The sequence below is a fragment of the Parastagonospora nodorum genome, assembly GCF_000146915.1.
Source record: "Parastagonospora nodorum SN15 chromosome Unknown scaffold_17, whole genome shotgun sequence".
Taxonomy (NCBI): domain Eukaryota; kingdom Fungi; phylum Ascomycota; class Dothideomycetes; order Pleosporales; family Phaeosphaeriaceae; genus Parastagonospora; species Parastagonospora nodorum.
In genome coordinates, this window is record NW_001884565.1 from 874,750 (window position 1) to 898,218 (window position 23,469).

General features: G+C 51.0%; 12 protein-coding genes across 12 annotated transcripts; 7 read left to right on the plus strand and 5 right to left on the minus strand.

Annotated features, from left to right (window-relative positions):
- Nucleotides 1-3: 3 nt before the first annotated feature.
- On the plus strand, nt 4-583 carry SNOG_10801 (hypothetical protein; the record flags this gene model as incomplete). The annotated part of the gene is made up of 3 exons (XM_001801008.1): nt 4-24; nt 125-367; nt 431-583. 3 exons carry the CDS (start codon nt 4-6, stop codon nt 581-583), a joined length of 417 nt encoding a protein of 138 aa, XP_001801060.1.
- Nucleotides 584-1,400: 817 nt separating this feature from the next.
- Nucleotides 1,401-2,110, plus strand: SNOG_10802 (hypothetical protein; the record flags this gene model as incomplete). Its single annotated transcript, XM_001801009.1, has 2 exons — nt 1,401-1,600; nt 1,654-2,110. 2 exons carry the CDS (start codon nt 1,401-1,403, stop codon nt 2,108-2,110), a joined length of 657 nt encoding a protein of 218 aa, XP_001801061.1.
- A 1,059-nt stretch (nt 2,111-3,169) lies between these two features.
- Nucleotides 3,170-4,402, plus strand: SNOG_10803 (hypothetical protein; the record flags this gene model as incomplete). Its single annotated transcript, XM_001801010.1, has 1 exon — nt 3,170-4,402. The coding sequence occupies one exon, from the start codon at nt 3,170-3,172 to the stop codon at nt 4,400-4,402; it is 1,233 nt and encodes a 410-aa protein (XP_001801062.1).
- A 697-nt stretch (nt 4,403-5,099) lies between these two features.
- Nucleotides 5,100-5,650, minus strand: SNOG_10804 (hypothetical protein; the record flags this gene model as incomplete). Its single annotated transcript, XM_001801011.1, has 2 exons — nt 5,100-5,116; nt 5,275-5,650. 2 exons carry the CDS (start codon nt 5,648-5,650, stop codon nt 5,100-5,102), a joined length of 393 nt encoding a protein of 130 aa, XP_001801063.1.
- A 433-nt stretch (nt 5,651-6,083) lies between these two features.
- SNOG_10805 (hypothetical protein) lies at nt 6,084-7,474 on the minus strand (the record flags this gene model as incomplete). The annotated part of the gene is made up of 3 exons (XM_001801012.1): nt 6,084-6,319; nt 6,374-6,708; nt 6,759-7,474. The coding sequence occupies 3 exons, from the start codon at nt 7,472-7,474 to the stop codon at nt 6,084-6,086; spliced, it is 1,287 nt and encodes a 428-aa protein (XP_001801064.1).
- A 648-nt stretch (nt 7,475-8,122) lies between these two features.
- Nucleotides 8,123-9,290, minus strand: SNOG_10806 (hypothetical protein; the record flags this gene model as incomplete). The annotated part of the gene is made up of 4 exons (XM_001801013.1): nt 8,123-8,280; nt 8,339-8,724; nt 8,778-9,176; nt 9,247-9,290. 4 exons carry the CDS (start codon nt 9,288-9,290, stop codon nt 8,123-8,125), a joined length of 987 nt encoding a protein of 328 aa, XP_001801065.1.
- A 515-nt stretch (nt 9,291-9,805) lies between these two features.
- On the plus strand, nt 9,806-10,375 carry SNOG_10807 (hypothetical protein; the record flags this gene model as incomplete). Its single annotated transcript, XM_001801014.1, is given in 3 exon segments — nt 9,806-10,022; nt 10,170-10,258; nt 10,277-10,375. The coding sequence occupies 3 exon segments, from the start codon at nt 9,806-9,808 to the stop codon at nt 10,373-10,375; spliced, it is 405 nt and encodes a 134-aa protein (XP_001801066.1).
- A 1,382-nt stretch (nt 10,376-11,757) lies between these two features.
- On the minus strand, nt 11,758-13,184 carry SNOG_10808 (hypothetical protein; the record flags this gene model as incomplete). The annotated part of the gene is made up of 2 exons (XM_001801015.1): nt 11,758-12,897; nt 13,038-13,184. 2 exons carry the CDS (start codon nt 13,182-13,184, stop codon nt 11,758-11,760), a joined length of 1,287 nt encoding a protein of 428 aa, XP_001801067.1.
- A 701-nt stretch (nt 13,185-13,885) lies between these two features.
- Nucleotides 13,886-14,497, plus strand: SNOG_10809 (hypothetical protein; the record flags this gene model as incomplete). The annotated part of the gene is made up of 1 exon (XM_001801016.1): nt 13,886-14,497. The coding sequence occupies one exon, from the start codon at nt 13,886-13,888 to the stop codon at nt 14,495-14,497; it is 612 nt and encodes a 203-aa protein (XP_001801068.1).
- Nucleotides 14,498-15,905: 1,408 nt separating this feature from the next.
- On the plus strand, nt 15,906-17,745 carry SNOG_10810 (hypothetical protein; the record flags this gene model as incomplete). The annotated part of the gene is made up of 4 exons (XM_001801017.1): nt 15,906-16,328; nt 16,376-16,827; nt 17,012-17,317; nt 17,370-17,745. 4 exons carry the CDS (start codon nt 15,906-15,908, stop codon nt 17,743-17,745), a joined length of 1,557 nt encoding a protein of 518 aa, XP_001801069.1.
- Nucleotides 17,746-18,798: 1,053 nt separating this feature from the next.
- SNOG_10811 (hypothetical protein) lies at nt 18,799-20,768 on the plus strand (the record flags this gene model as incomplete). Its single annotated transcript, XM_001801018.1, has 4 exons — nt 18,799-18,998; nt 19,049-19,179; nt 19,229-19,963; nt 20,014-20,768. 4 exons carry the CDS (start codon nt 18,799-18,801, stop codon nt 20,766-20,768), a joined length of 1,821 nt encoding a protein of 606 aa, XP_001801070.1.
- Nucleotides 20,769-21,485: 717 nt separating this feature from the next.
- SNOG_10812 (hypothetical protein) lies at nt 21,486-22,561 on the minus strand (the record flags this gene model as incomplete). Its single annotated transcript, XM_001801019.1, has 2 exons — nt 21,486-22,430; nt 22,472-22,561. 2 exons carry the CDS (start codon nt 22,559-22,561, stop codon nt 21,486-21,488), a joined length of 1,035 nt encoding a protein of 344 aa, XP_001801071.1.
- Between the last annotated feature and the right edge of the window lie 908 nt (nt 22,562-23,469).

The following is a 23,469-nucleotide window of genomic DNA, read 5'->3' on the forward strand; positions in this document are numbered from 1 at the left end:
TCCATGGATGACTTTATCACCAAAGTCGCATGCAACACTGACGAGATCTGCAAGTGGGCTGCCGATGGATTATTAAGTCTGCGATCTTGAGCCTCTCATGATGCAACAAGACTAATACGAACAGCACGGCGAAAAGACGGATTTCTCTTCAGCGGGCGGCACTGTCTGCGTCACTGCGGGTGGTGCTCCAGACAAGGCTGACTACAATCAATTGACTGTCGTACGGCCTGATGCTTCATACGATCTTGGCGGTGGTAGCTGTAAGGATGCCGTAAAAAGTATCCTCAATGACTGCATCTTGTCTGGCAAATATTACGGTGGTTATTTCAAAGGGAAAGACGGATTGTACATTGAGCAAACAAACTTGGTAAGCACATCCGCTGCTCTATCCCAATCTGAATGAGGATTGTGCTAATAACAATTCACAAAGAACTTCCCGCGAAATCCGACGCTGGATAATGGCTTCGCGATTCCCAACATCCCGAATGATGTTGTGAAATCGGCGCTTGATGGCCCGGCCCCAACTACGACGACCTTCAAGCCATCAAAGCCGTTTGCGACCGTCGCCGGTATATATGCGTAAGTTGAGTCAGGAGGTAGTATTTGTCACCATATACTTTCAAAGAGCCGACCTTTATGATAGCTGTTAGCCAGCATATACAAGTTCATTCAACCTATTTATTTCATTCTGCTAAACCTGGATGATGTGGCACATGATCACCAGTCTTCACCAAGAGCAGCATGGACATGGCAGATCTCTGGCCAACTGCAATATCTTGACTCGTGGTTCGGCATCGTAAATTTCGATCTCATGGGAGCTGGCTCATGATCACGTGAATTGTTTCATGCCATCTCTAGAAGACTTAGCGGGTGAACATAGCCCCAAATGCTTGGTGTTTGTTGACAAAGACTGCGAGATATTCCTCGTCAGCTAGCTTGGGAAGAACGTGAGCCGATTGGTTGGCACATTGAACTGCGCCACCTGGGCACGGCAGGCATCCGCGCCTCAACTCTACAGCTTCATTAGACAGCAACTCCGTCTCTGTGTGTTTCCATTCATATTCCCATCGATATCGACAAATTAATTTAGCCCGAAGATGTCTAGGCTTCTGACGAAACTGAAAAAGGGGATTCGCAAATGCAAAACGATTTGCAAGCAACCAGTGGAAGCATGCGCATTCGTACTTTTCTTCGCATGCCTCCCTTGTGTACTTTGTTTAATCATTGTTTCAGTCGGTCTCAAACAGAGAAGCAAGGAAAAGAAGCGCAGAAACCGTTCCTTCAGAAGCGATGAGATGCCTCAGTTTCCAAGTCCACGTCCACGAGCACTCAGCTTGCCTCTAGTTCATGCGCAACCCTGGCAGCGAGCCTTCAATCAATCCCAGTCAGCATTCATGATAATGATCCCGTTGGAGATTCGACGCATGATCTATTCCTACGTGCTGGGTGGCCAAGTGGTGCATTTCTGGACGTGGAACGGAGCTCCGCAGGCGAGAATTTGCTGGGATAAAGACGGGTGCAATAGTGATTATATCGACTGGGAATATCAACGCAAAGGTTTGCGTTTCGATCTTGCCCTGCTTCGAACATGTCGATCGATGTATGTGTTCCAACCACCAGCTTGTTTTCTCCACTTTGCTAAGCACCTTGCAGATATACAGAAGCAGTCGATTATTTGTACTTCGCAAACACTTTCTCCATATGGAACGTCGACTACGTCAGTCCAACCATCAAGCTTCTCTCATATTACTTTCTTCCGCAGCGCCTCCAGCTAGTCCGCGACTTGCGCATTCATTGGTCGTTCTGTCCAGATTCCGAATCTTGGTTGGAGGATTGGAAAGCTATTAGTAAGATGAAGGGCCTACAGCGGTTACATGTCACCGTTACGAATCCGTGGCTAGGAAGACCGGGCCACTCCACTGATGACACATGGCGAGACAAATTGACGGAAATTATGGCGGCGGTCAGGAATATCACAGCTCCGGGCGACTTTGTTCTTTACGTGCCGGACATCAAGTGGTTGGAATGGTCAGCGGACGTGGATCTTGGAGATTCTAAATGCGTATTCAGAATGGCGGAGGAACCGACCGGGGTTAGCTGTATTAGCTGAGGGGCATTCAATGACGATGTGTTTACCAAAGTCGTACTGAGATAAATTCCATCTGTGTACCTTTGTCTCCGTAGCTTTTAGGTAACGCACCTTCTGCGCGTCCTTTCTTGAGAATGTAGGAGGCGTCTCAAGTTGCAGAAGAAGCGAGATGTGACCGCTGCATATAGACTGAGGTGTAAAATAAATAGATAAGACAAAGTTGCGAATTACTCTGGGAAGTTTTGTTATACCTTACTGAAGCATGTATAAGTAGCGTTGTTTGCACAACGACTAAGATGTTTTCTTTGCATATCAGTTTTGAAGCTGCTACGTCGCGCTTTCTCTGCAACATGAGAGCAGGCTACTCTTGTGTGCAATTGCGAAGTTGAGCAAACAAAAACATTGGCGCCACGCACGGGAAACAGTACATTGTATGGCGCAATGGACGAGGCTCAAGATTGGTACCAGGATCAATCGATTAGGTCGGTAAAGCGATGAGCTGGAACGTGATTGTAGGTTTCCGAAGAGGTGCGCAAATAAAACTTGGACGCCATCACCAAAACCAAAGACGTTCATGTCAACAACATCACAGCTCCGACCAGTATGCAGCCAAGGGATCAGGATTCCTTCGCCAAGAAGACCTTGATCTCATATCGGCAGGTTTCCGGTCGACTCATCGGCGGTGGTTCAGCGTCAGCGAATGTGAGCGCGTCGGCGATCAACGTGAACGTTCGCCCGCTGCAATCCCCGTCCTGGCACTCTTGGCACTGGGCACTCTAACTTCCTCCGTGCAGCTTTCCACACCCGCGTTAACATCTCTCAGCCTCCATGCTCATCCAAGCAAAATCGTCAGGGTAGCGTTCCCCACGTGCGATAACCATGCAGTACGCATGGTTGAACGACCTGGCAGCTTGTGGAAGTCCACCCGTGTGGCTTTAGAACCGTAAAGTGGCCGAGGTATACTGGAAATGAGTGGCTCTAGATAAGAATGACCTTGCCCGTCATAATGCTTGTCCTGCAGGAACACTTCTGTTTCCCAAGCTCCCGGTTCAAGGTCTTATCAGGTGATCTGACTTCACGATGCGCTCTTTCATCACGTCCTCAGTCCTTCTTGGACTTGCTTCAGCAGCTGCGGTCCCAGCTGTCGAGCCCAGAGCAAACCATGGCCACAAGAAGTTCAACGTTCAAGTCGGCGACAGGCCTTACTACCTCATCGAGAACATGGAAGAGAGCCCCCTGAAGAAGAAGCTCGAATCCTGCTCGGAACAAGAGTTCAAGCCGACCGAGTTCTCCTTCGCTCATCGAGGCGCGTCTCTCCAGTACCCAGAGCACACCTATCAAGCCTACAGTGCGGCTCGTCGCCAAGGTGCGGGTGTAATCGAATGCGACGTCGCCTTCACAAAAGACAAACAGCTCGTCTGCCGTCACGCACAATGCGACTTGCACACTACCACCAACATCCTCAACACCACACTCGCCGCGAAATGCACTACGCCATTCAAGCCCGCATCTAACGGTACCGCTGCATCAGCAAAATGCTGCACATCCGACCTCACCTTGACAGAGTTCACCTCTCTGTGCGGCAAAATGGACGGCTTCAACCCCAATGGCACCACTCCGGTGCAATATATGGACGGCACGCCTTACTTCCGCACAGACCTGTACGCATCTGGCTGCCCCAAGCTGATGACACTCAACTCGTACATCGACACTGTCGACAGCTGGAATTTGAAATTCACCCCCGAGCTCAAAGCCCCGGAGGTGAAAATGCCGTTCAATGGCTACACATACGACAACTACCGCCAAGCCGTTGTCGACGCATTCAAGGCGAAGAAGATCTCCGCGAAGAGAGTCTGGTTGCAATCTTTCGTCCCCGACGATGTATTCTACTGGATTAAAAACGCACCGGAGTTCGGCAAGCAGGCCGTCTACCTTGATGAGCGCGTCGATACGCCAGCTGGCTACATCAACGCGACCGCATCGATCCCGGACCTAGCGAAGCGCGGCGTCAAGATCCTTGCACCGGCTATGTTCGCTCTGACCAAGGTCAACAACGGAACCATTGTTCCGTCCGAGTACGCAATTGCGGCGAAGAAAGCCGGTATGGAGATTGTAGCGTGGAGCTTTGAGCGTGCGGGATGGTTGTCGATTGATGGCGGCGGTTACTACTACCAATACGTAAAAGACGTTGTTAATAATGAGGGAGATATGTTTGAAGTACTACACGTGCTTGCGCAGAAGGTGGGCATTAAGGCTATGTTTAGCGATTGGCCCGCGACGGTTACGTACTACGCCAACTGCTTTGGCTTGTAGATGAGACAGTGTGGAAAATAATGTATGTAGTTTAATGATGTGAAGATATGAGAAATAGACAACTTTAGTCACAATATGTACTACTTGGGTAGTATTGCACGACCATCCACGCGTGGCCAGTACGCAAGCAGCAAAATTCCCGACCCCGAAAAATTCCATTCGCAGGTCTCAGATATAGCTGAAACTCAAATTCGCATTTTTGTGGATCTACTCAGATACTGGAAGAGACACTCTAAGGTGCCCTGAGAACTTGGAATGCTACGCGTTGGAATCTGACATCTTTGCTCCAGCCCGCCTCGCTTGATCCCTGAGCCACCTACTCAATATCAGATTTGTACTAAATTTCTTACTCTTTTCGACGACTGTGCTGGGCGGCTTAGAATGCGGCGTTACAATAATAACAGGTTCTCTTGCATTTTTTAGCATGACAGCGGACAGTGAGCTGCACAATCCGCTTCGGGAAGGATCTATCAGTGTTTTGAGGAGAATTTAGGCATGGATTTGTGGGTTCGGAGATGTTTTTCTACGACGCTGTGACTGAACGTGCGGACAGTCATGGCTATTAGAGTCTACGACGACTAATACCTAATCAGCGTAGCACAAGGTGATGACAAGAGGTGCTGGTGTCACACTGAGCTCTGACTTTATTTTGGCCTAGCTCAGCATAGCTTTATAGTGCGGCTATTCGCCTACAAATCTAGAATGATGATTGCGCTGTGACTACGAAGCTAGTGCGCTAGTAATATGATGCACCAAACACAAGCACGGACACATTCATTGCATAACAGATCGCTTTCTATCTATCATATTTGACCTTCCATCTACTTCAACCCTCTAATCTACCTATCTATAAACCACCTGCTTCTTCTTACTTTCACCTTCCGCCTCATCAGGATCACAATTACTCCCGTCTCTCCCATCGACACTCTCAGACGTAATCATCTGATGCTTTACCTCCTGAGTGTCGGGTATCTCCTCTTCGGTCCTCGGGCGATATCCCGTTTCCTTGTTGAAATAAGGCCCGTCTTTACTCAAGCCTAGTTCATCTGCTAGAGAATTTGTTTTTCCAGAAGCCCCAGTCGCCTTGTCATTTTTCGGGCGGTAGGTGTCATAATAAGAGTCAGGAACCAGGCTCGGCTCAGGCTTAGAGGAGGGCGAGGTGCTAGCGGTAGTAGCCGCGCGATTTGGTCGGTAGTCGTCGAGAATAGAACCCTTCTTGCTCTGTCCAGTGGGGTTCGAAGAAGACATGGTCGGATTGTTGCACAAGAAGTTTTAATTTGATTAGCTTGGTGACTTTTACAAATATCGCAATGAATATGTCGGAAGACCGGTTTGTAGCAGGACAGCTCCTTGATTGTCGTGGTTTTATATTGCATGATGAGTCTTCCTGGAATGCGTCAATGAGTTTGGAGCAATGTTTGCATGTTTGAGTCCAATGGGGTTGACAAGTGAGCTGATTCATTGTGCTACTTTGAGCACTGACTACATAAATATGTCAGCCATACAGCTTGCCCGGCCTTCCGCTTCTTGAAGCGCCATACCATTCTTGAGTAACAACAACCCGACTGTCCAAACATACGTCCAGAGATGTGTCAGCTTACTGACATCATCGGACCGCCGTTCTTCAGTCCTTCCGGCTTTCTGTCCAATCCTGTCGCTTGTGAACCTGATAGACTCCTCTCTACTTCTTCCCCTTCTTGTGAGCACGATACGCGTTATGGGTCCCTATGCTCATAGACGTGCGGTAGGCACGACGAACAGGCGCCGGATTATGGCGATCTTGAGGGTGATCGGGAAGGTTCTCGGAATAGTAAGGACAATTCGGCGCGTGAGCAGCGTTGCCCCGGAGGCGAATGCCTTCTGGTCCAGCGTAGGGAGCCAAGCAACGCCAGCAATACTCGAATTGACACTGCTCGCCTATGAGCAACATTAGTGTCACATCTCTCGTTCCTTTCAAAGACCGTTACTTACAAGTCATGTGGTCGCAGCCAGAAACTTTATCCCCGCGCTTCCCACACTTCGGACCAGGACAGTTCTTAGTGTGCTTGTCGACATACTCCTGGTCCGCGATCTCCTCTGCGGTAGGCGGCATTGCTTCACGGTGCAGACGATTGTCGTAGTCTTCGCAGGTCTCGCCATCGTGGAAGGGAATATCGTGCGTACTGCAGTGACGGTGACCGCACTCGTGGCAGATGAAGATGTTGCCATCCTCACTGTCGTGGATCTGTCCGGATTCGCAATCAGGTCCAATACATCTACGGAAACCAAGTTCTTCGGCCAGTTCTTGGGCGAGCAGATCATCGTAGCTTAAGCTCGTGTTAGTATATAAGACATATGTTTTTAGTTGGCTACATACCCTTGCAAAGTATTGCCCTCGGCATACTGTTCGACGTTCTCGCGCGTGAGGACAGTACCGCAACCACACGGACAAGTGGTATTGCGATGATGTGTAGTCTCGCCTACTCGGACTGCAATCCATCGCGCAAAGCAAAGGTTATGAATGTTGGGACCTCGCTGACATCCATCCAGCTGAGGAAATTCCTCCGTCGGGAAATCTTCAAGACAGGCCTCGCAGTGGCGCATAACAGGTGGTGCAGGTGCTGGAGGAGCTTCCAGCGGAGCGGAAGCAGCAGCTGGCTGGGGAGCCACCAAAGAGCCTTGAACTACGCCAGCTGACCGAGTAACACGACGTGATGGCCCGGCAATGCTGCTCACTGGTCGCGCACGACGTTTCGCGCGTGGCAGATCCTCAGCATCGGTTGCGATATCTAGACTGTCAAACTCTCGCTTGCCGATGCGAATGCTAGGTTGGTTGGTTAAGCTCAGATTTGGAGCGAGAGAACCAGCTTCGTTGACTGGAGAGCCGACAGCTGGCGGAATGATGGCTTGCTGCACGACAGCTTCAGGGACATCAGTTTCGGCGACTGAATCTTCGGCATCTGGGGCCCGAGACAAAGCAGCTTCTACTATCCGCTGACGGCGCTGCTCAGCTCGCTCACGCGGATGCAGTCGTGCAGAATCGGCCAAAGATGGCGGTGGACCAAGACCTTGGAGTTCTCGCTGACTGACCATGGCGCTTGGTTGATGAAGGCTGAGGTAGGATGCTGTGGTAGGTATGCAACATGTGTTGAGGTTGCGTGTCGTTGATGTGGTGGAGTGCTCAGTGAGCTTGAGGGACAGAGTTTATGTATCAAGAGGGCGACACATATCGAGGCTGCAGCGCGGGCGACGCCTCGAACGCCTGCCTGTCAGTCACTGGCAGCGCTACTTCTGGCCCATGGCCGCTTTGTTGCCGCATTGTTAGTGACTTGGCGGGGTCGCTGTGCAGGCTTGCTGCGCGCAGAAAGTAGTGAAGAGGGCCGAACAGCGCGGCGAAGTTGCATCATCTGGAGACATCACTGCACGATGTAGACGAGAGCTTTATGCAGCAAGTGCGTATCGCATGCTCGATGATAAATTTGAGAACGCGAACGGACTTTGCGGAGGAAAATACCTACATCTAGCCAGCACGTCCCAAGAAACCAAAGCTTCGTGTGCGAAGATACATGCCACCTCTCTAGCAATGAATATTATCAAGAACCTTTTGTCCAGACGCGTGATTGACTGTAAAACGCTTGTGTCAATAGCTTGCACCCGTAATCTTCTGCCAAAGGGCCCATCCCATGATCACAGAATCCAGATCTTCTCCTGTCTCCTGAAGTTGCGCTTGATATCAACAACCTAAACCTCATCTCGGAGATGTCCTTCATAGTTCGGCAGTCTGTTGGGGGAGTATCGGCATCCCGCTACATGCGCAGAGTTCCCGATGCGATGAATACCTCCTGGGCCATTGTACGGTGCGCGACAAATGTAGCAGAACTCGAATCTGCACTTGCGACCTACAATTCCTGATTAGCTTTCATCTATCGCCAAAGAGGCGGTGTAAAAGGGACTTACAAGTCATATGATCGCATCCACTAATCTTCTGGATTGGTGTCTGACATCCAGGACAGACCATCGCGCATCTCTTAACTTCTTCCTCACTCTGAGCCTCCTGCTGCTTCCTCAGTTCCCTGGCGACCCTCTCTTCCTCTGCCTGTCTATCTTCCTCGGCTTGTCTCTCTTCTTCACGCTTGATGCGCTCGTCAAACTGACCACACGTCTCGCCCTCATGGAACGCTGCATCATGAATAGTGCATGCGCGGAAGCCACAAGCTACGCAGCGAAAGATGTATCCCTCGGCGCCGCTGTTATGAACTTGACCGGAATTGCAGGACGGCGAGAGACAGTAGCGGAACTGAGCGTCGGCACTGAGAAAGCTGCGCATGGAGAGTTCGTCGAATCTACAATGTATCTGATTAGGATGCATTCTTTACCAGAAAATGGATTGCGGTACCGGTTGAAGATGTCGGCAGGTGCATTCGCCCGCACATCCTCGTGGCTAATCATCTTCTCGCACACGCTTGAAGGACACGCGATGCGGTCCCAAGCTGTGCTGTCCATCTCTTGCGTCAGCCAGCCGAGGAAGCATTCTTGACAGACTTCAGGCTCATGGCTGCATCCGCACAGACTAACCAAGTCTTGAATCTTGAACGTATCGGCGCAGATCGAGCAGTCGGGGTCCTGTGGAGGCGTGGGTTCCTTTTGCGGAGTAGCAACCTTGCGTTTCTTACTGATACCTCCACCAAGGATTGCGAATGCTACGTAGTCACCGGCTGCTCTCTTCTTGCGGCGTGCAGCAGCGTGGATATTGCGGCAGGCTTTGCAGTTGGTCCAGAAGAGGCCATTCACTTTTCTGGTATCCGTGCCATGTTGGAGAGGTCCGTTGCAGGTGCGGCAAGCTGGTATGATCTCTGGATCGTCACCTTTGGTTCATGATCGAATCTTGGGGCGTTGCGAGGCTGTTCATTGTAGCCGGTTAATGGTACAAGCAGGATTGCTGCTGTACAAAATTATGGTGTAGTTAAACAGAACGTCAGTATCAATGTGAAGGCGATTTGTTTCGGCGTTTGTAGTCGACTGCTATCGTTTCAAGAGCTCTCCTCTTACCGCGAGTATGGAGTACCCACTTTAATCCGCTATATCATAACGCGCAACGAGCCAATCAACAAGCAGGCAGGACCAAGTAGGAACCCGGAAACGGAAACCGAAGAGGAAAGCAAAACAGCGGATGTCAGCGAATTTGTGAAAACCTAAAGACTTGGAGGACTGGTAGACTTGCAGATACATAAAGATATGTGAGGGCCATGGTGAACTTCAATGGAATCTTGATTCTGCTTCGATGGAGCGGAAACTTTTCTGGTGGTCAATCTCACTATCACTATTACCTTCTTCCTGTGTCAAACAGCCCTAGCCAGCGATCGTCCATTTGAGAGGCGACCGCGGACGGAACGGGATCCTAACATTGCACTCCGGACTCCAAACATGTCCGCCACCTCAAAGTTGTCTGCATGTCGCCCAAGTATCGATGTCAGTTTGCACCATGCGGGGGTGATTTCGCGTCCTATGCGTCCACACCCAACCTTGAACATCTTCAGCCTCCCTAATCCCCTCCCGGTGTCATCACTCCCACCATCACTCGTCTTTCAGACAACAATCCCTCATCCCGTGCAGCGCGCGCCACGAACCCCACAATACACGGGTACGCGGCGGACCAAGCATGCCGTTCTACCCGCTCAGCCACCCGCGACCATCTTGGCGGCGTCCGAGCCGCCTATGTCCAGTGGATATGATGGCAATCAATCGACCATTAATTCGTGAAAGTATTTATGCATTACTGATGTTTCAGCTGCCCTTGATGTGCGCTTCGCTCCTGCAGGCGGTGATGTAGTGAACCAGACACTTGTCCGCGCAGACATCGTACTCTTCTGTGATCATGTATGTGACTCTGTCGAGGTGTTGCTTTCTGCATTCGTCGACGCAGGGAGAGGCGTTGAGGAACAGGTCGCAGCAGTAAGCGCTTCCGACTTCGCTGGTGCAGAGAGCTGCTCTTGAGGATGGGCCCCGGAGTCGTACAGCGAGGATGGACATGAAGTCGTCGGTGGTGTGTGTAAAAGTTGGGACGATATGGTAGAAGAAGATCGGTACGCAGAGTACGAGTAGTAATGTGGTGATGGCTGGACGGTGGCGCGACGAGGCTGGATTGCTGGAGTGAAGAATGTGCATGTCGGATTTTCTCTTATTTCTCAATAGACTATCTCTTCCCTTGGTCACACGTGGCGGATAAAAAACTGAATATTTCAAGGTGTTTGGTAGCCGTTCAGTTGTTCGAGTGGGGGATATGGCTACCATATGCTAATGCACATAAGGCATAAATACAGCAAGCTGAGCGGCAGCAGGCAAGATCTCGAACTTGCTTCTAGAAAAGTAAGGAATGACACGAGGCGCCGTCAGACGAAAGACGAAACGTAGAAGATAAGTATGTACGCATAGCCATAAGCACATCATCATCGGCACAGTGATACCCTGCCACGACGTTCAAGACGGTAAGGCGGCAGCGCTAGCGCTGACACTTCCTAACGTGCAAAACGTAAGTGACGGCTTGGCTTTGCAGCAGACCACAAACCAAGCATTTGTATTGCTACAGATACAGTCAGCGTTGGAACAGCATCGATCACTCACAAAGCAGCACTGAGCCACACTAAGGCGAAAAGATTAAGGGGTCGCAGAGCTGAGCTTCCTCAGCCGCAACAGAGCCAGGTTACGACAAGTGCTCCAGGTTGTTGGAAGAGAGCCACGAATTGCGGGGAGGTGGGCCGACCGCTTGAGCATGCGTCCGGGCATTGCGCATCAGATCGGTCGACTGTGCAAAACAGCCTGACACCATGGAATACAAAGGTGCTGCAACGATGCGCATCGGCCCCAAGAGTAATTTTGATCAATCATAACTGTTTAGAACTCTTGGTCCTTGGAATTGCGCCGAGTACACACATAGTCGTGACAGAGTTGGCCAGCGGAAGTGCCCGGATATATCTGTAAGTACCAGCATTGGCTTCCGTGAGGTCCCTTCGGACCGCAAAGTGAGACCCGCGATTGATAAGCTGACCCTTTCGGACATTCTCAATACCAATTATGGTAAGGTGGGATGCGTAATCCAACGCCAAGCACCAGGAATGAACTTGTGGGGCTGACACTGCTGGTTTGGGACGGCTCCATTGCGGAACATTAGCGATCAGCTGACCATACAGGAGTATGTGGTGATAAATATTTGCAAAAGGTGTTGGTTGGCATAAAGATGTAGTTGTGTTGACGCTGTGTATCCCATAGATCTATTTTGAACCGTGACGTGTCGCTGGAAAATGTTGTCTGTCTTGAATATCTGACAAAATACCTTGTGCGCACTCGATGCGCATGGAGATTTGACTAATCACGAGAACCTAAGACCAAGAGATCCTGTGTTTGTTAGTCAGATCTTGGAATGTGAGAGATGAAGGTACGTACACAAGCATGATCCCTGCGCCAGTGAACATGGCAGCGAACTGAGTCAGGGTCTTTTTGAGCTCCTGGCCTTTGTTTGGACCTGTTTCAAGCAGTTCTGGAATGACAGCTACGGTGCCAACATACAAGAAGGTACCTGCAGTGAAGGGAAGCAACATGTCTCCCCACTGAAGACTTGTGCCCATCAAACCAGGCCCTTGGCTTTCTGCCGAGGCCGAGCTACCGCCATACTCTTGAACGGCAATGCCAATGCAAGTTCCAAGGAAAGCGCCAACAGCAGTCACGAACTGTGCACCCATGGCAGCTCGTTTGCTAAAGCCGGACTGGATGAGCAGCGCAAAGTCACCGACCTCGTGCGGTATCTCGTGGAAGAAGACGGCTACGGTGGTGGTTGCCCCAATGGTGGGTGAGGCATAGAAGGAGGAGCTGAGTGCCAATCCATCAGTGATGTTGTGGGTGAAGTCGGCAATGAGATTAAGGTAGCCGCCGAGCTTGACGCTCGCGTTGATCTCCTTTTCGACCACGGCAGGCGCGGACAAGTTCTTTCCATTCGCAGCAGACTTGCGTGAGCGCAACGAATCCTTGGAGTCACCGATGTCGGCGCCGGATGTTGTTGCAGCCGCGTCAGTCTTTTCGTGTGAGTGTCCGTGTGAGTGATCATGTCCGCCTTCACCACCAGTCGCGATTCTCAGCCCCTTGTCCATAGCTACAAACGTCACGAAGCCAACCATGATGGCGACCCCCAGCAAGAGGTTCTTGTTGGGCTCGACCATGACGAACTTGACTTTGTCGGGCTCATCCTCACCGAGGAAGATCTCCGGCAGCAAGTGAAACAGGGTGTCGCCCAGCAGTCCACCCACTGCAAAGGCTACCATGACGGATAGCGACGAAGGGTCGATGTTGGGCGGGCATAGTGCGAGCAGGAAATTTGGCGGGCCAGAGATGTAGAGAGTTGCGAGGAGTGCATTGACTGCGGGGCTGCCTGGGAAGAGGAAGGCGAAGATCTGGGAGGTGAGGGACGACGTGGGAGGATTCGCTGTGATCTTGTGCTGATTGAGGGCTTGCACAAGCGGGCATTCCTGTTTGGCGGTGTTAGTACTCACATGACACGCGACCTCTTAGGTGCTCGGTATATGGCCTTGCAAACAGCTCAGGGCTTCTCCGAATATCCTCAGAAGCTGACGGGGGTCCTTCTCTATACGATGAACGCCTGACATACCTGCAATTGCTCTTCAATCTCATGTAGACTCAAATCTCCCACAGGCGTGCCCGTCTCACCCTTGACGGCTGCAGCGGCCACGTTCCATGTCAGCACTCCAATGAAGATTGCCAAGGACAGCAAAGTCCTGTTCCGTCGCGACACCATGATGGACGCGTGGCGTGTATAATTTCAATTTCCCCGGACACTGAGGGGGAGGGGAGGGAGGGGAGGGAGGGGGGGACGATGAAAGCTGTGACGTCTCAGGGGTGCTACTAGCTAACTACCCTAACACGCGGTTACAAAAAAAGAGCCCACTCACAAGCCCCGGTCTCCTCACCAAACTTGGCGAACAACAAAGAACTCCTCTTTTCAACGCTATATTACTACCTAACTATATCACAGAATAAAATATTCTTGTATGTATAAAATCTTCTCCTGATTAAGCTCTATCTTTTAAAAATTTAAACTTATCTTAATTTGCTATTTTCGCGGTGCTGTGATCCTGCGATCTAAGGAGATTTAGGAGTGGGCTCTTTTTTTTGTCACCGCGTGCCTAACTACCAGCCCACACGCTCGGCTGTGGATCCTCGCTATCGATAAGCTAGCGCGGCTTCCAAAAATTTGGGAGAAGTCGCGAACAGGACGGCCGTTCATCCGCACTCCAGCACAGAGTAGATCAACAGCCTCTTCATACCGCCATAATATCAGTTCAACCATGGGGTCGCGAACTCCAGAAAGCAAAGAACAAGTCGTCTATCCCCAAGAAGCGCCAAAAGGGCCCCTCCAAGAAGAAGATCCTGCAAAATCCGATCATCGCAAAGCATTGGTACGGCTCTTCGCCTTGATGACTATAAGCGCGCATACTGATGCACAGTAGGAACCAGAAGGAGACGCTCTCTCAAAACTATCGCCGTCTCGGCCTCACATCGCGCCTCAATCACGCCACTGGTGGCCAAGAAAAGACAATCGCCCTTCTCGGCCTGAACGACCCCAAGTCCTCGCGCGCTGACATCGCCGCCGGCAGCACTGCAAATGCCCTCAACATCGTCTCCAAAGCGCCGCAAACCATCGATGTCGAAGAGCTGGAAGTCGAGCGCGATCCAGAGACCGGCGCTATTCTGCGGGTCATTGGGCAGAAAGAGGAGACTGCAAACCCGCTAAACGACCCGCTCAACGAGCTCGACGACGATGAAGCCGACGAGTGGGACGGCTTTGCCATGGTCCCGGAACACGGAGAACAAGAGCAAGTGAACCCAGTCATCCGAGAGTTGGAAGAAGCTGCCAAGAACGGAGAGAGGAAGGCGCCGAGAAAACAGAGCCAGAGAGAAGAAGAGTGGTTAGAGAGGCTGGTGGCCCGTTATGGCGACGACTATGGCCGCATGGCACGTGACCGGAAGCTGAACCCGATGCAGCAGACCGAGGCGGATATCAAGAAGCGCGTCAAGAAGTGGCAGGCGTCGCAGGCGTCGCAGGCATGAGTCTTTCATGAAATGCATAGAGTGGCGTACTAGGCGTTCAGGTAAAATGATCCCACCGTAGCCGGAAAAGGCAAATGATGTTCTACAGCAAAGTTCGTGGGCATACATGTGTGGTGCCTCTATGTACATTGATCGTACCTTCCTTCAGCTCACCACTAGTGCATCCTAAGCGCATTTCCCGACACAACAACATATCCACTGCACATTACTCATCGACTCCTCGCACGAGACTCGCTAGCGTCTCGCGTCGCGCCTATGGGCGTTGCTTACTTGTGACAGGTTTTCGCGCTGACTGCACTACTCCAACCATCGACTGATACCTCGGGCTCACATTAACAAAGAGATGTCCACCATTGCTAGCCGGAACGCGATTGAGGCTCCTCTCTCACTTTTGACAACGTCCCGAGGGTGTAGCGTCATCGCTGTCCGGGGGAGGGGTGGCATGACCTGCCTGTGTTTATCAGTAACCTTCTAGTGACGTGATCGGATCATGCGCGGGAGACTGGCACGAAGACGCAGACCCTTTCCACTTGATGAAGAGCTGAACATCGCGCTTTGTTCCGGCACCCAGCTGGCAGGACCGCAACCAAGTCTCCAATCAGAACAACCGACTTATCGGAAGTGCGCGGAATTCCAAAGTGCGCGGAATTCCAGGATGCTCACCAACGCCTACTTGGAATTCGGACCAAGCATCACTGAGTAAGCTTGCCAAGTACAAAAAGGTCATCGGCATCGATGACGTACGAGCTCGATGTACAGCTGCGACTGGAGGTGCTTTCAATTGCAGCAATATCGCCACCAAGACTTGATTAAGGAGACATTTCTTTAAACGGCTCATGTTACCGGACACCGGTCATTCGACAGAATGGCTGTACAATTGGGAGTATTACGACGGATCGCCGCCATGATGCCACGATCTTCTCCAGAACTCCCAGGCTACCTCTCGGCATCCAACTTCTTTTGTGAATGCGCGTGACACTGTAACATCAGACTGCCCTTCCGCGACATTCCGCCCCACAACCTTCACCGTCACGTCACACAGGAAGTATGTTCTTTCCGATCGCGTGCCAACAAGGAACCAGAACGCTAGCCAGCACGGAATGTTTGAGTTGCCGAACGTGCCTCAGTTCATTCCTACATAAGGATGTATAATCTGCCCTGTAGATCCCCTCTGAGACGCACTCGATTCGTTCGAACTCTGCTATACACGATGAAGCTCAAGATCTCGAATCCGTTCAATCGCTGGCGTGAAGACAAACCAGCGGCACATAACTCGCGATATGTGGGAGAGCACGCTGGTTATGATACCACTCCTCTTCCTCGACTGACATGGAAGGGCTTTTGGATGGGTATTCTGGTATCGATGGGTGAGCATGACTGTGATGCGAAATGTTCTTAGGCTGACGTGATGCTCCAGGTGGAGGAGTGTTTGGTTTTGTACGAATACCACCAACTTGATGTACATGAAGAGCACACACTGACTGGGTACTGCACACAGGACACTGGTCAAATTTCCGGATTCCTTGAAATGAAGGACTTTTTGCGTCGCTTCGGTCAGCAACGGTCTGATGGGACATACTACTTCTCCAACGTCCGATCTGGTCTAATTGTGGCTTTGCTGTCCATCGGCACGCTGTTTGGTGCACTTGTTGCAGCTCCAATCGCAGACCGAATTGGGCGCAAGTACAGCATCGCTTGGTGGTGCATGATCGTAAACGTCGGCATTATAGTGCAAATATCATCGACAGACAAGTGGTACCAGGTCATGATGGGTCGCTTCGTCGCTGGTTTGGGAGTCGGTGCACTAAGTCTTCTCGTGCCGATGTACCAGGTGTGTACATTTTGCCCTTACAAATACGCTCAATCTAACTTGAGTAGGCCGAAACAGCACCTCGCCACATACGCGGTGCTCTCATCTCAGCATACCAGCTAATGATCACGTTTGGTATCTTCCTCGCAGCTGTATTCAATTATGCGGCTGAACGCCACCAATCCGGCAAAGCCGCATCCTGGCAGATCACCATGGGTTTGACCTTCGTCTGGACCGTCATTTTGGCAGGTGGCATCATGTTCTTTTCCGAGACGCCTCGCTTCAACTTCCGGCGTGGCAGGGTCGACCAGGCTACCAAAACCATGACTGACGTGTACGGAGTCGGCGAAAATCATTACAGCATCCAGATGGAACTCGAAGAGATGAAGACAAAACTTGCCGCTGAATCTACGATGGGAAGTCCGATACAGGAATGGATCAACATGTGGAAGGCCCCGAAGATGGCATACAGACTTGCTATTGGTATGGGCTTGCAGATGTTTCAGCAGCTGACTGGCGCGTAAGTCACTCAGCCTCACATCGCGGCCAGTATGCTAAACAAGCTTCAAGCAACTACTTTTTCTACTACGGCACGACTGTGTTCAAAGGAACAGGCATCAACAACTCCTATGTAACTCAGATGATCTTGGTACCTCACTCTTCCCTCGCAAAAGTGCATCTTGCTGACATTAACAGAACGGCATCAATTTCGGCGTCACATTCTACGGGCTCTACATCGTCGAGCACTACGGACGACGCAAGTCTCTCCTCGCTGGCTCCGCGTGGATGTTCATCTGCTTCCTCATCTTCGCATCTGTCGGCCACTTCGCACTCGACCGTGAGAATCCGCAGAACACAGAACCAGCAGCCACAGCGATGATTTGCTTCGCGTGCTTTTTCATCTTTGGGTTTGCAACGACGTGGGGACCCATGATCTGGACGATCTGCGGAGAACTGTATCCATCGCGATATCGCGCCAAGGCTATGGCGCTGAGTACTGCGTCAAACTGGTAAGTCTCATCTGCCTTACTCTATCACCACACTTGGCTAACGTTGTTACCGGCTATGGAACTTCCTCCTAGCATTCTTCACACCCTTCATCACCGGCGCCATCGATTTCCGCTACGGCTACGTCTTCGCCGGCACCAACGTTCTCGGCGGACTCATCGTGTACTTCTTCGTCATCGAAGGGCAAGGCCGCACACTTGAGGAAATCGACACCATGTACTTGATGGGTGTCAAGCCTTGGGAAAGTGCAAAGTGGGTGGTGCCGAGCTTGGAGGAAATGAGCGGGAAGGTAAGGGAGAGGCTTGAGGCTAACAATCCGGAGTTGGCGATCAAGAAGGAGGTTGCTGGTGGTGAAGAAGGGTTAAGGGCGGGAGAGAGCGGTGGAAGTGAAGAGGTGTTGAGGGAAAAGACGGAGGAGACTGCTGTTTGATTGGGAACAGCGTGTTGGTGGCAATGGGGAAGGCGGTGTGGTAAGGAGGAGTTGAAATGCTCGGTTGTCGACCTGTGTATCCGTAGTCTTTCAACCTGTCTGTGTTCGATGCGTAATTCTAGAAGCCATATGTCCCTGTGTAGCGTTGTGATTCGTGTGATGCTTGCGATGTTGTCACATGCGGATGAAGCGGTCCGACTGTGATAGCGCGACTTCTCTGTTGAGGTTGTTACTCGTGCCTTCCTGGTCTAATCTGACAGAAATGACAGGTGCCCCCATCTCTCGTGATGCTTCTCTCCTCCACCATTCCTAATCAAACTTTCTCTCGTCACCCCAACCTGCGCAATTTTCATTCACAAGTTGTCATCGCGCGCTCGCGTCGGGCACCGCTTGTTGTGATTGCACGCCTGACCATTTAAGTAACCTCGCTCCGACATCGCGAACAATCATACGCGGGAGGCCTGGACGAGTCAAGCTCGGCCTGGAGGTCTCGGCGGTGTACTGACAACCGGTAGTACAAACGAGGCTGAAGAAACGTGCCACTGCATATCGGGCACTTTTCGCGTCAACAAACCTTGCGCGAATCACCATTCACTCCACCGCATATCCTGCAGGGTTGCAAACACGGTTTGGTAAGTTTTCGTGGGATGCATTCGGTCAGGCCGACGCATACGGCGCCCCAAGCTTCGCCGTGACGTAACCTAGCCACCTTCACCGGCGCCAAGCACCGCGGCTGATCAGATTAGATCCTGTCAATCACCACGCTTGAGGCAACTTTGCACGGCATCCTGACGGCCAGGAGCATAATCAACTTTAGTCAGCCAATAGGACTTTTTGCGCGACTTTCGGGCTTCGAATCTGCGTTCGCGGAGAGGCAGCCAGTACCTTGGCGTGGTGCGACTAGTCAAATAGCGCAGACTGCTACCACCCGCCTGGTTTGATCAGATAAAGTGGGCGCATCCGTCGTCTTGGGAAGGCGAGCTCGGCGAAAATTATATCGATCTTCCTCTCCCTCTGCACCTCCAACTGCATTCCTCAGCTTTGTGGGCCAAGATGAACACCATGAAGCCAGGCGATGAGCTGGGACAGCACGACGGCACGCCCGACTCCATTGCCAAAAACCCTGAGCTGTATCGCGATGCACACTCGGAAGAGGCGATCAGCGAGAACAGTGAGAAACAGGCTGGTGTCAAGCGCATTGAGGCCGTCAGCAAGACATGGACGAGGTCGAGCTTAGTCGTCGCTTACGTCACGTAAGCACGCGCTTTTCCCAACAAAACCTGAGCTAATTGGTTGCTTCAAGATTGCTGCTCATTGCCAATGTCACGTCCCTCGAGATCCAGGTCACGGGACTTCTGACGCCGTACGCGACGAGTGCTTTTTCGTTGCATTCGCTCATCTCTACGATCTATGTAGTACAGGGTATCGTGAGCGGTACGTGCTTTACATTCTGACCATGCGGGCTAATTCTAACATTTCGCAGCTGTTATCAAACCACCCATTGGAAAAATTGCCGATGTATTCGGTCGCCTGGAGGCCTTCACTCTCGTCACAATTCTTTACACTGTCGGCTACATCCAGCAAGCTGGGTCGCACAATGTCCAGACCTTTGCGAGCGCACAGATCTTCTGGGCTGCTGGCTTTAACGGCATGCAAGTCCTGCAGCAGATCTTCGTAGCGGATACTTCAGATTTGCTTAACCGTGCACTCTACTCGACGCTTTTCGACCTGCCTTTCCTCTGGACTGTCTGGGCCGGACCGCAAGTGGGAGGCAAGATCCTTGAGACAATCTCGTGGCGGTGGGGATATGCTATCTGGGCCATTATCTTACCGATTTGCTTCATTCCGCTTTTCGTCAGTCTCTTCATCAACCAAAAGCGCGCGAAGAAGCTTGGTTATGATACTGGCAGCTCGATTCGCGGCAATACCATCTTTGAGAAATTCAAGAATTTCTCGATCGACCTGGACCTTTTCGGCTTGCTGCTCTTCAGTGCGGCGGTGTCGCTCATCTTGCTTCCGCTCACGCTTGCGCCTCGCGCGAAGGAGCAGTGGCGCAACTCGAGCATGATTGCTATGCTGGTGCTGGGAGGTGTTTTCCTGTTGGTATTCCCACTTTGGGAGACAACCAAGAAGCTGGCACCCAAAGCCTTCTTCCCGTCTGACTTGTTCAAGAAGCGAACAGTTGTCGTGGGTACACTGATTGCCTTCTTCTACTTCAGTGAGTTGAGCGAATCACTTATCCAGGATGAAGTACTGACAACTACGCAGTGGCATTCTACCTTTCGGTCTTCCCATACTTCCAGTCATACCTTCAGATTGTGCAAGGAAAGTCGGCTGTAACTGCCGGAAACATTGTTCGCGTCTTCAGCTTTACCTCAACCATCTCCTCAGTCGTTGTGTCTCTGATGATCAAGTACACCGCTCACTACAAGTACTACGTAACCCTCGGCTCTGTCATCTACATCATGGGCTTGGGTCTTATGCTTGAATACCGCCAAGAAAGTGCCAGCACCGCCACCCTCATCGGCACGCAAATCGCCGTCGGCATCGGTGGTGGCTTCCTCAACGTCCCCGTCCAACTCGGTGTCCAGGCATCAGCTAGCCATCAACAAGTCGCAGCTGCGACAACGGTATGGCTTACTATTCTTGAAGTGGGTGGCGCCGTTGGATCCGCCATCTCAGGCGCCATCTGGTCGACATACGTCCCCTCGAAGCTTCTGGCATACCTCCCACCTGATGTCCCGTCCGCGCCCATCTTCGCTAGTCTCACTGTCGCGGGCAACTACACCATGTATCCCGTCGGAACGCCCGAGCGCATTGCCATCAACCGCGCATACCAGGAGACGATGCGATACCTGCTCATCGCCGCGGTGTGCGCAGCTGCGCCGATCTTGCCGCTCAGTTTCTTTCTCAAGAACTACAAGCTCGATCAGATGAAGCAGCCTGTTGAGGGCAGGGTCTTTGGCAGCACAGAGCCGAAGCCTGTTGCTCCCCGAAAAGGATGGATGTTCTGGAAGAGGTGAGCGGTGCTGTGAATGTGCTTTATGAAGCATGATGGAATACTGCCATGAAAAAATGCTCGAGAGCCGGTATGGGCTTAATGTTGATGGTGGGTATGAAATATATCTTCAAGGAAGTGGAAGTTACTTACTAGGTATACAAAATAACTACTTCTTACTTATTTGTAATTCGATTAGCTGTGTGTATACCTCTTTGCGAGGAAGTTGTTATCTGAATATGCAAAAGGAAACGTTGCATATCATGCGCTCGCCTGTTACATCACCCTATTCACCACCTCTGCGAGTACGTAGTACGTCATAGCCTTCGCTATCACGACGATAATAAGATGCAAGCAAAAATGCAAAAACATACAACAGCGGGGATTCGCCAGTGGTCACCCACCTGACTACTAATCCGCCGGTGCGCTGCTTAAATATGGCTGAGCGGACGGGAAGCCTTGTATTCAACGCCCTATGGTCGTATGTGATAGATATGCTTCAATGTTGAAAATATAATCTCAGGACTCAAACTCGACTGTGACGGGAATGTATGTATCAGTTGTGTAGTTGAGGTGTGGGAAACTTGTACCGCACTTTACTCTAGAGCCGTCTCGGTTAATACATACTTCTATAATATTAGAGGTATAAATGTTATTTTAGGAGCTGTGGTCGGGAAGATGTAATAGAACATGCTAGATATCAGCCGCCTTTTAGCAACGACAACGGACTAGTAGCGTTTCATCACTCTACTGTCAAGAACAATACATAGACGATCGTGCGAAGGCATAGTTTGGAAGTGATAAACATGGAATTATGAACATTTACTGCGAAGCGAAGTTTTTTAGGGCTTTGCTTTGAGGAGAAAAATACCTCTTTGTCAGACGCGATAGACGGTAGGGACAGATAGATGATGCGGAGAGACAGGAAGTAGGGAAAGACAGCGCCAGGTGTACGTGCACCGCCCCAACCTCTTCCTAACCGGTGCTGACACGTCCCCAGCTTCTCAGCTGGCAGATTTGCAAGACTCGCCCAGTACGGGCAAGTGTTGAAAGGTGCGCATATTTCCCTCAACGTCGGAGCATTCCCTTCAAAAGTGAGCAGGTTCGTAGTCCCTCGGTGGAAAGTTGCCGCAAAGGGGACCTCCATGTGGTAGGAACACTTGATTGCAATTTCGGGAGAATCGACCTGGAGGCAGAATTGATGGACCGCAATGTTCGAAACCCCGCCACTGTTGTTGTTGACATTGATGTTGGCTGAGGGTCTGAAGGAATCAGCGTTCTTGATTGATGTCCATTCCGCCTCGGTGGCCCCATTCCCTTGATCATTTTCCCTAGTGCCGACTCTGACAACGACCGAGCGTTGGATGTTGATGACGTTGGGGCAATCCCAGACGCCGTATATGCCACCCGAGGCTGCGGTATGTTTTACAGGTTCATTTGAAGGATTATCATTCTGACGCGCAGACAAGCCATCAGCAGCGGCTCCATCCTTGTTGAAAGCCACGACACGTTCTCCTTCTGAGAAGTTCTTTTCGAACGAGACTTCGGTGTATCCGAGGGAACCATCTTTCATGGCTTGACGTTGCTCGTCAGTCACCAGTACATCTGAAGATGCTAGTGGCGAAGCATTCGCAATCGCCGCGAGGAGAGGGAGGAGCGCTGAAAAATGCATCGCCTGTATTGTTAGCTATGGACCTTTTGTTAATATTCAGACAAATGTTGACATACGAATTGACTGAGTGTAGTAGGTGTTGAAAGAATCTGGCTGATGATAGATGATGAATTGACTTGCTGATCTGTGTCGGATGTTTGATACATGTAAACTCGTGGACATCAAGCGCTTTATATACAAAATTCTCTGTGCCCCATCACTCGAGGCTAAGCCGAACAACGCTGGTACACCAGAACTTCGGTCACATAGCTGGAAGCTAGTCCTCCTTGCATTTGAGAATCACCGTAACGGATGTGCTCGGAGGGCCTCGTGATATGACAATTGCCATACGAGCGTATACGTCGGCCGCCCTGCAAAAGAAGTACTAGCGTGATCCTGCACTAGGAGCCTGAGCTAGCGCGACTTATACTAGCTACAAGTTCATCGTAGTCTTACCCAAAACATTACAGCATAGTACAGCAAAGTAACCTATTGAAAGTTACGGCGACTGAGCAATCTCAACCTAGAGTTATTCAATGAGACATGCGAGATGGACATGCAGTGCGATCTATCACCCACACTTGGGCCTGCAGCATGCTCGAGCTCTCCGTAGATGTAATGGGGTCTTATCCCAGCTTCGGTTGTAGCGTACACAGCCCTGTCCGCTAACCAAAGTTCGATCGCATCTATATTGTAGCATGGATGTATCGCGTTAAACTCCTAAGGGCAAGGCTTTGCGGAATGAGGCTCTGACTACTTATTCATGTCTATCGTGGCAGAAAATAGCAGTACTGGAGTAAGCACCAGCACGAAAAGGGGAGGTCTTGGCAGCGCTCTATGTTAGCCTCTTCCTCTTTAGACGAGGTTTAAAAAACTTCTCGCTATGGCGATTTTTCGGACTAGGCTTACCTATGTGAGCCCCGTTCCTCTTTTGTAACCGGAGTGAGCACCGCACAAAATCACCGCCGGTAGAACACCGAGGGCTTAGCAACTGCAACGATATATGCTCTACAGCAGTAGCAAGAGCAAGATAATAAGTTCTTAGATTTTAAGTATGTAAGTACAGGCAGATTTG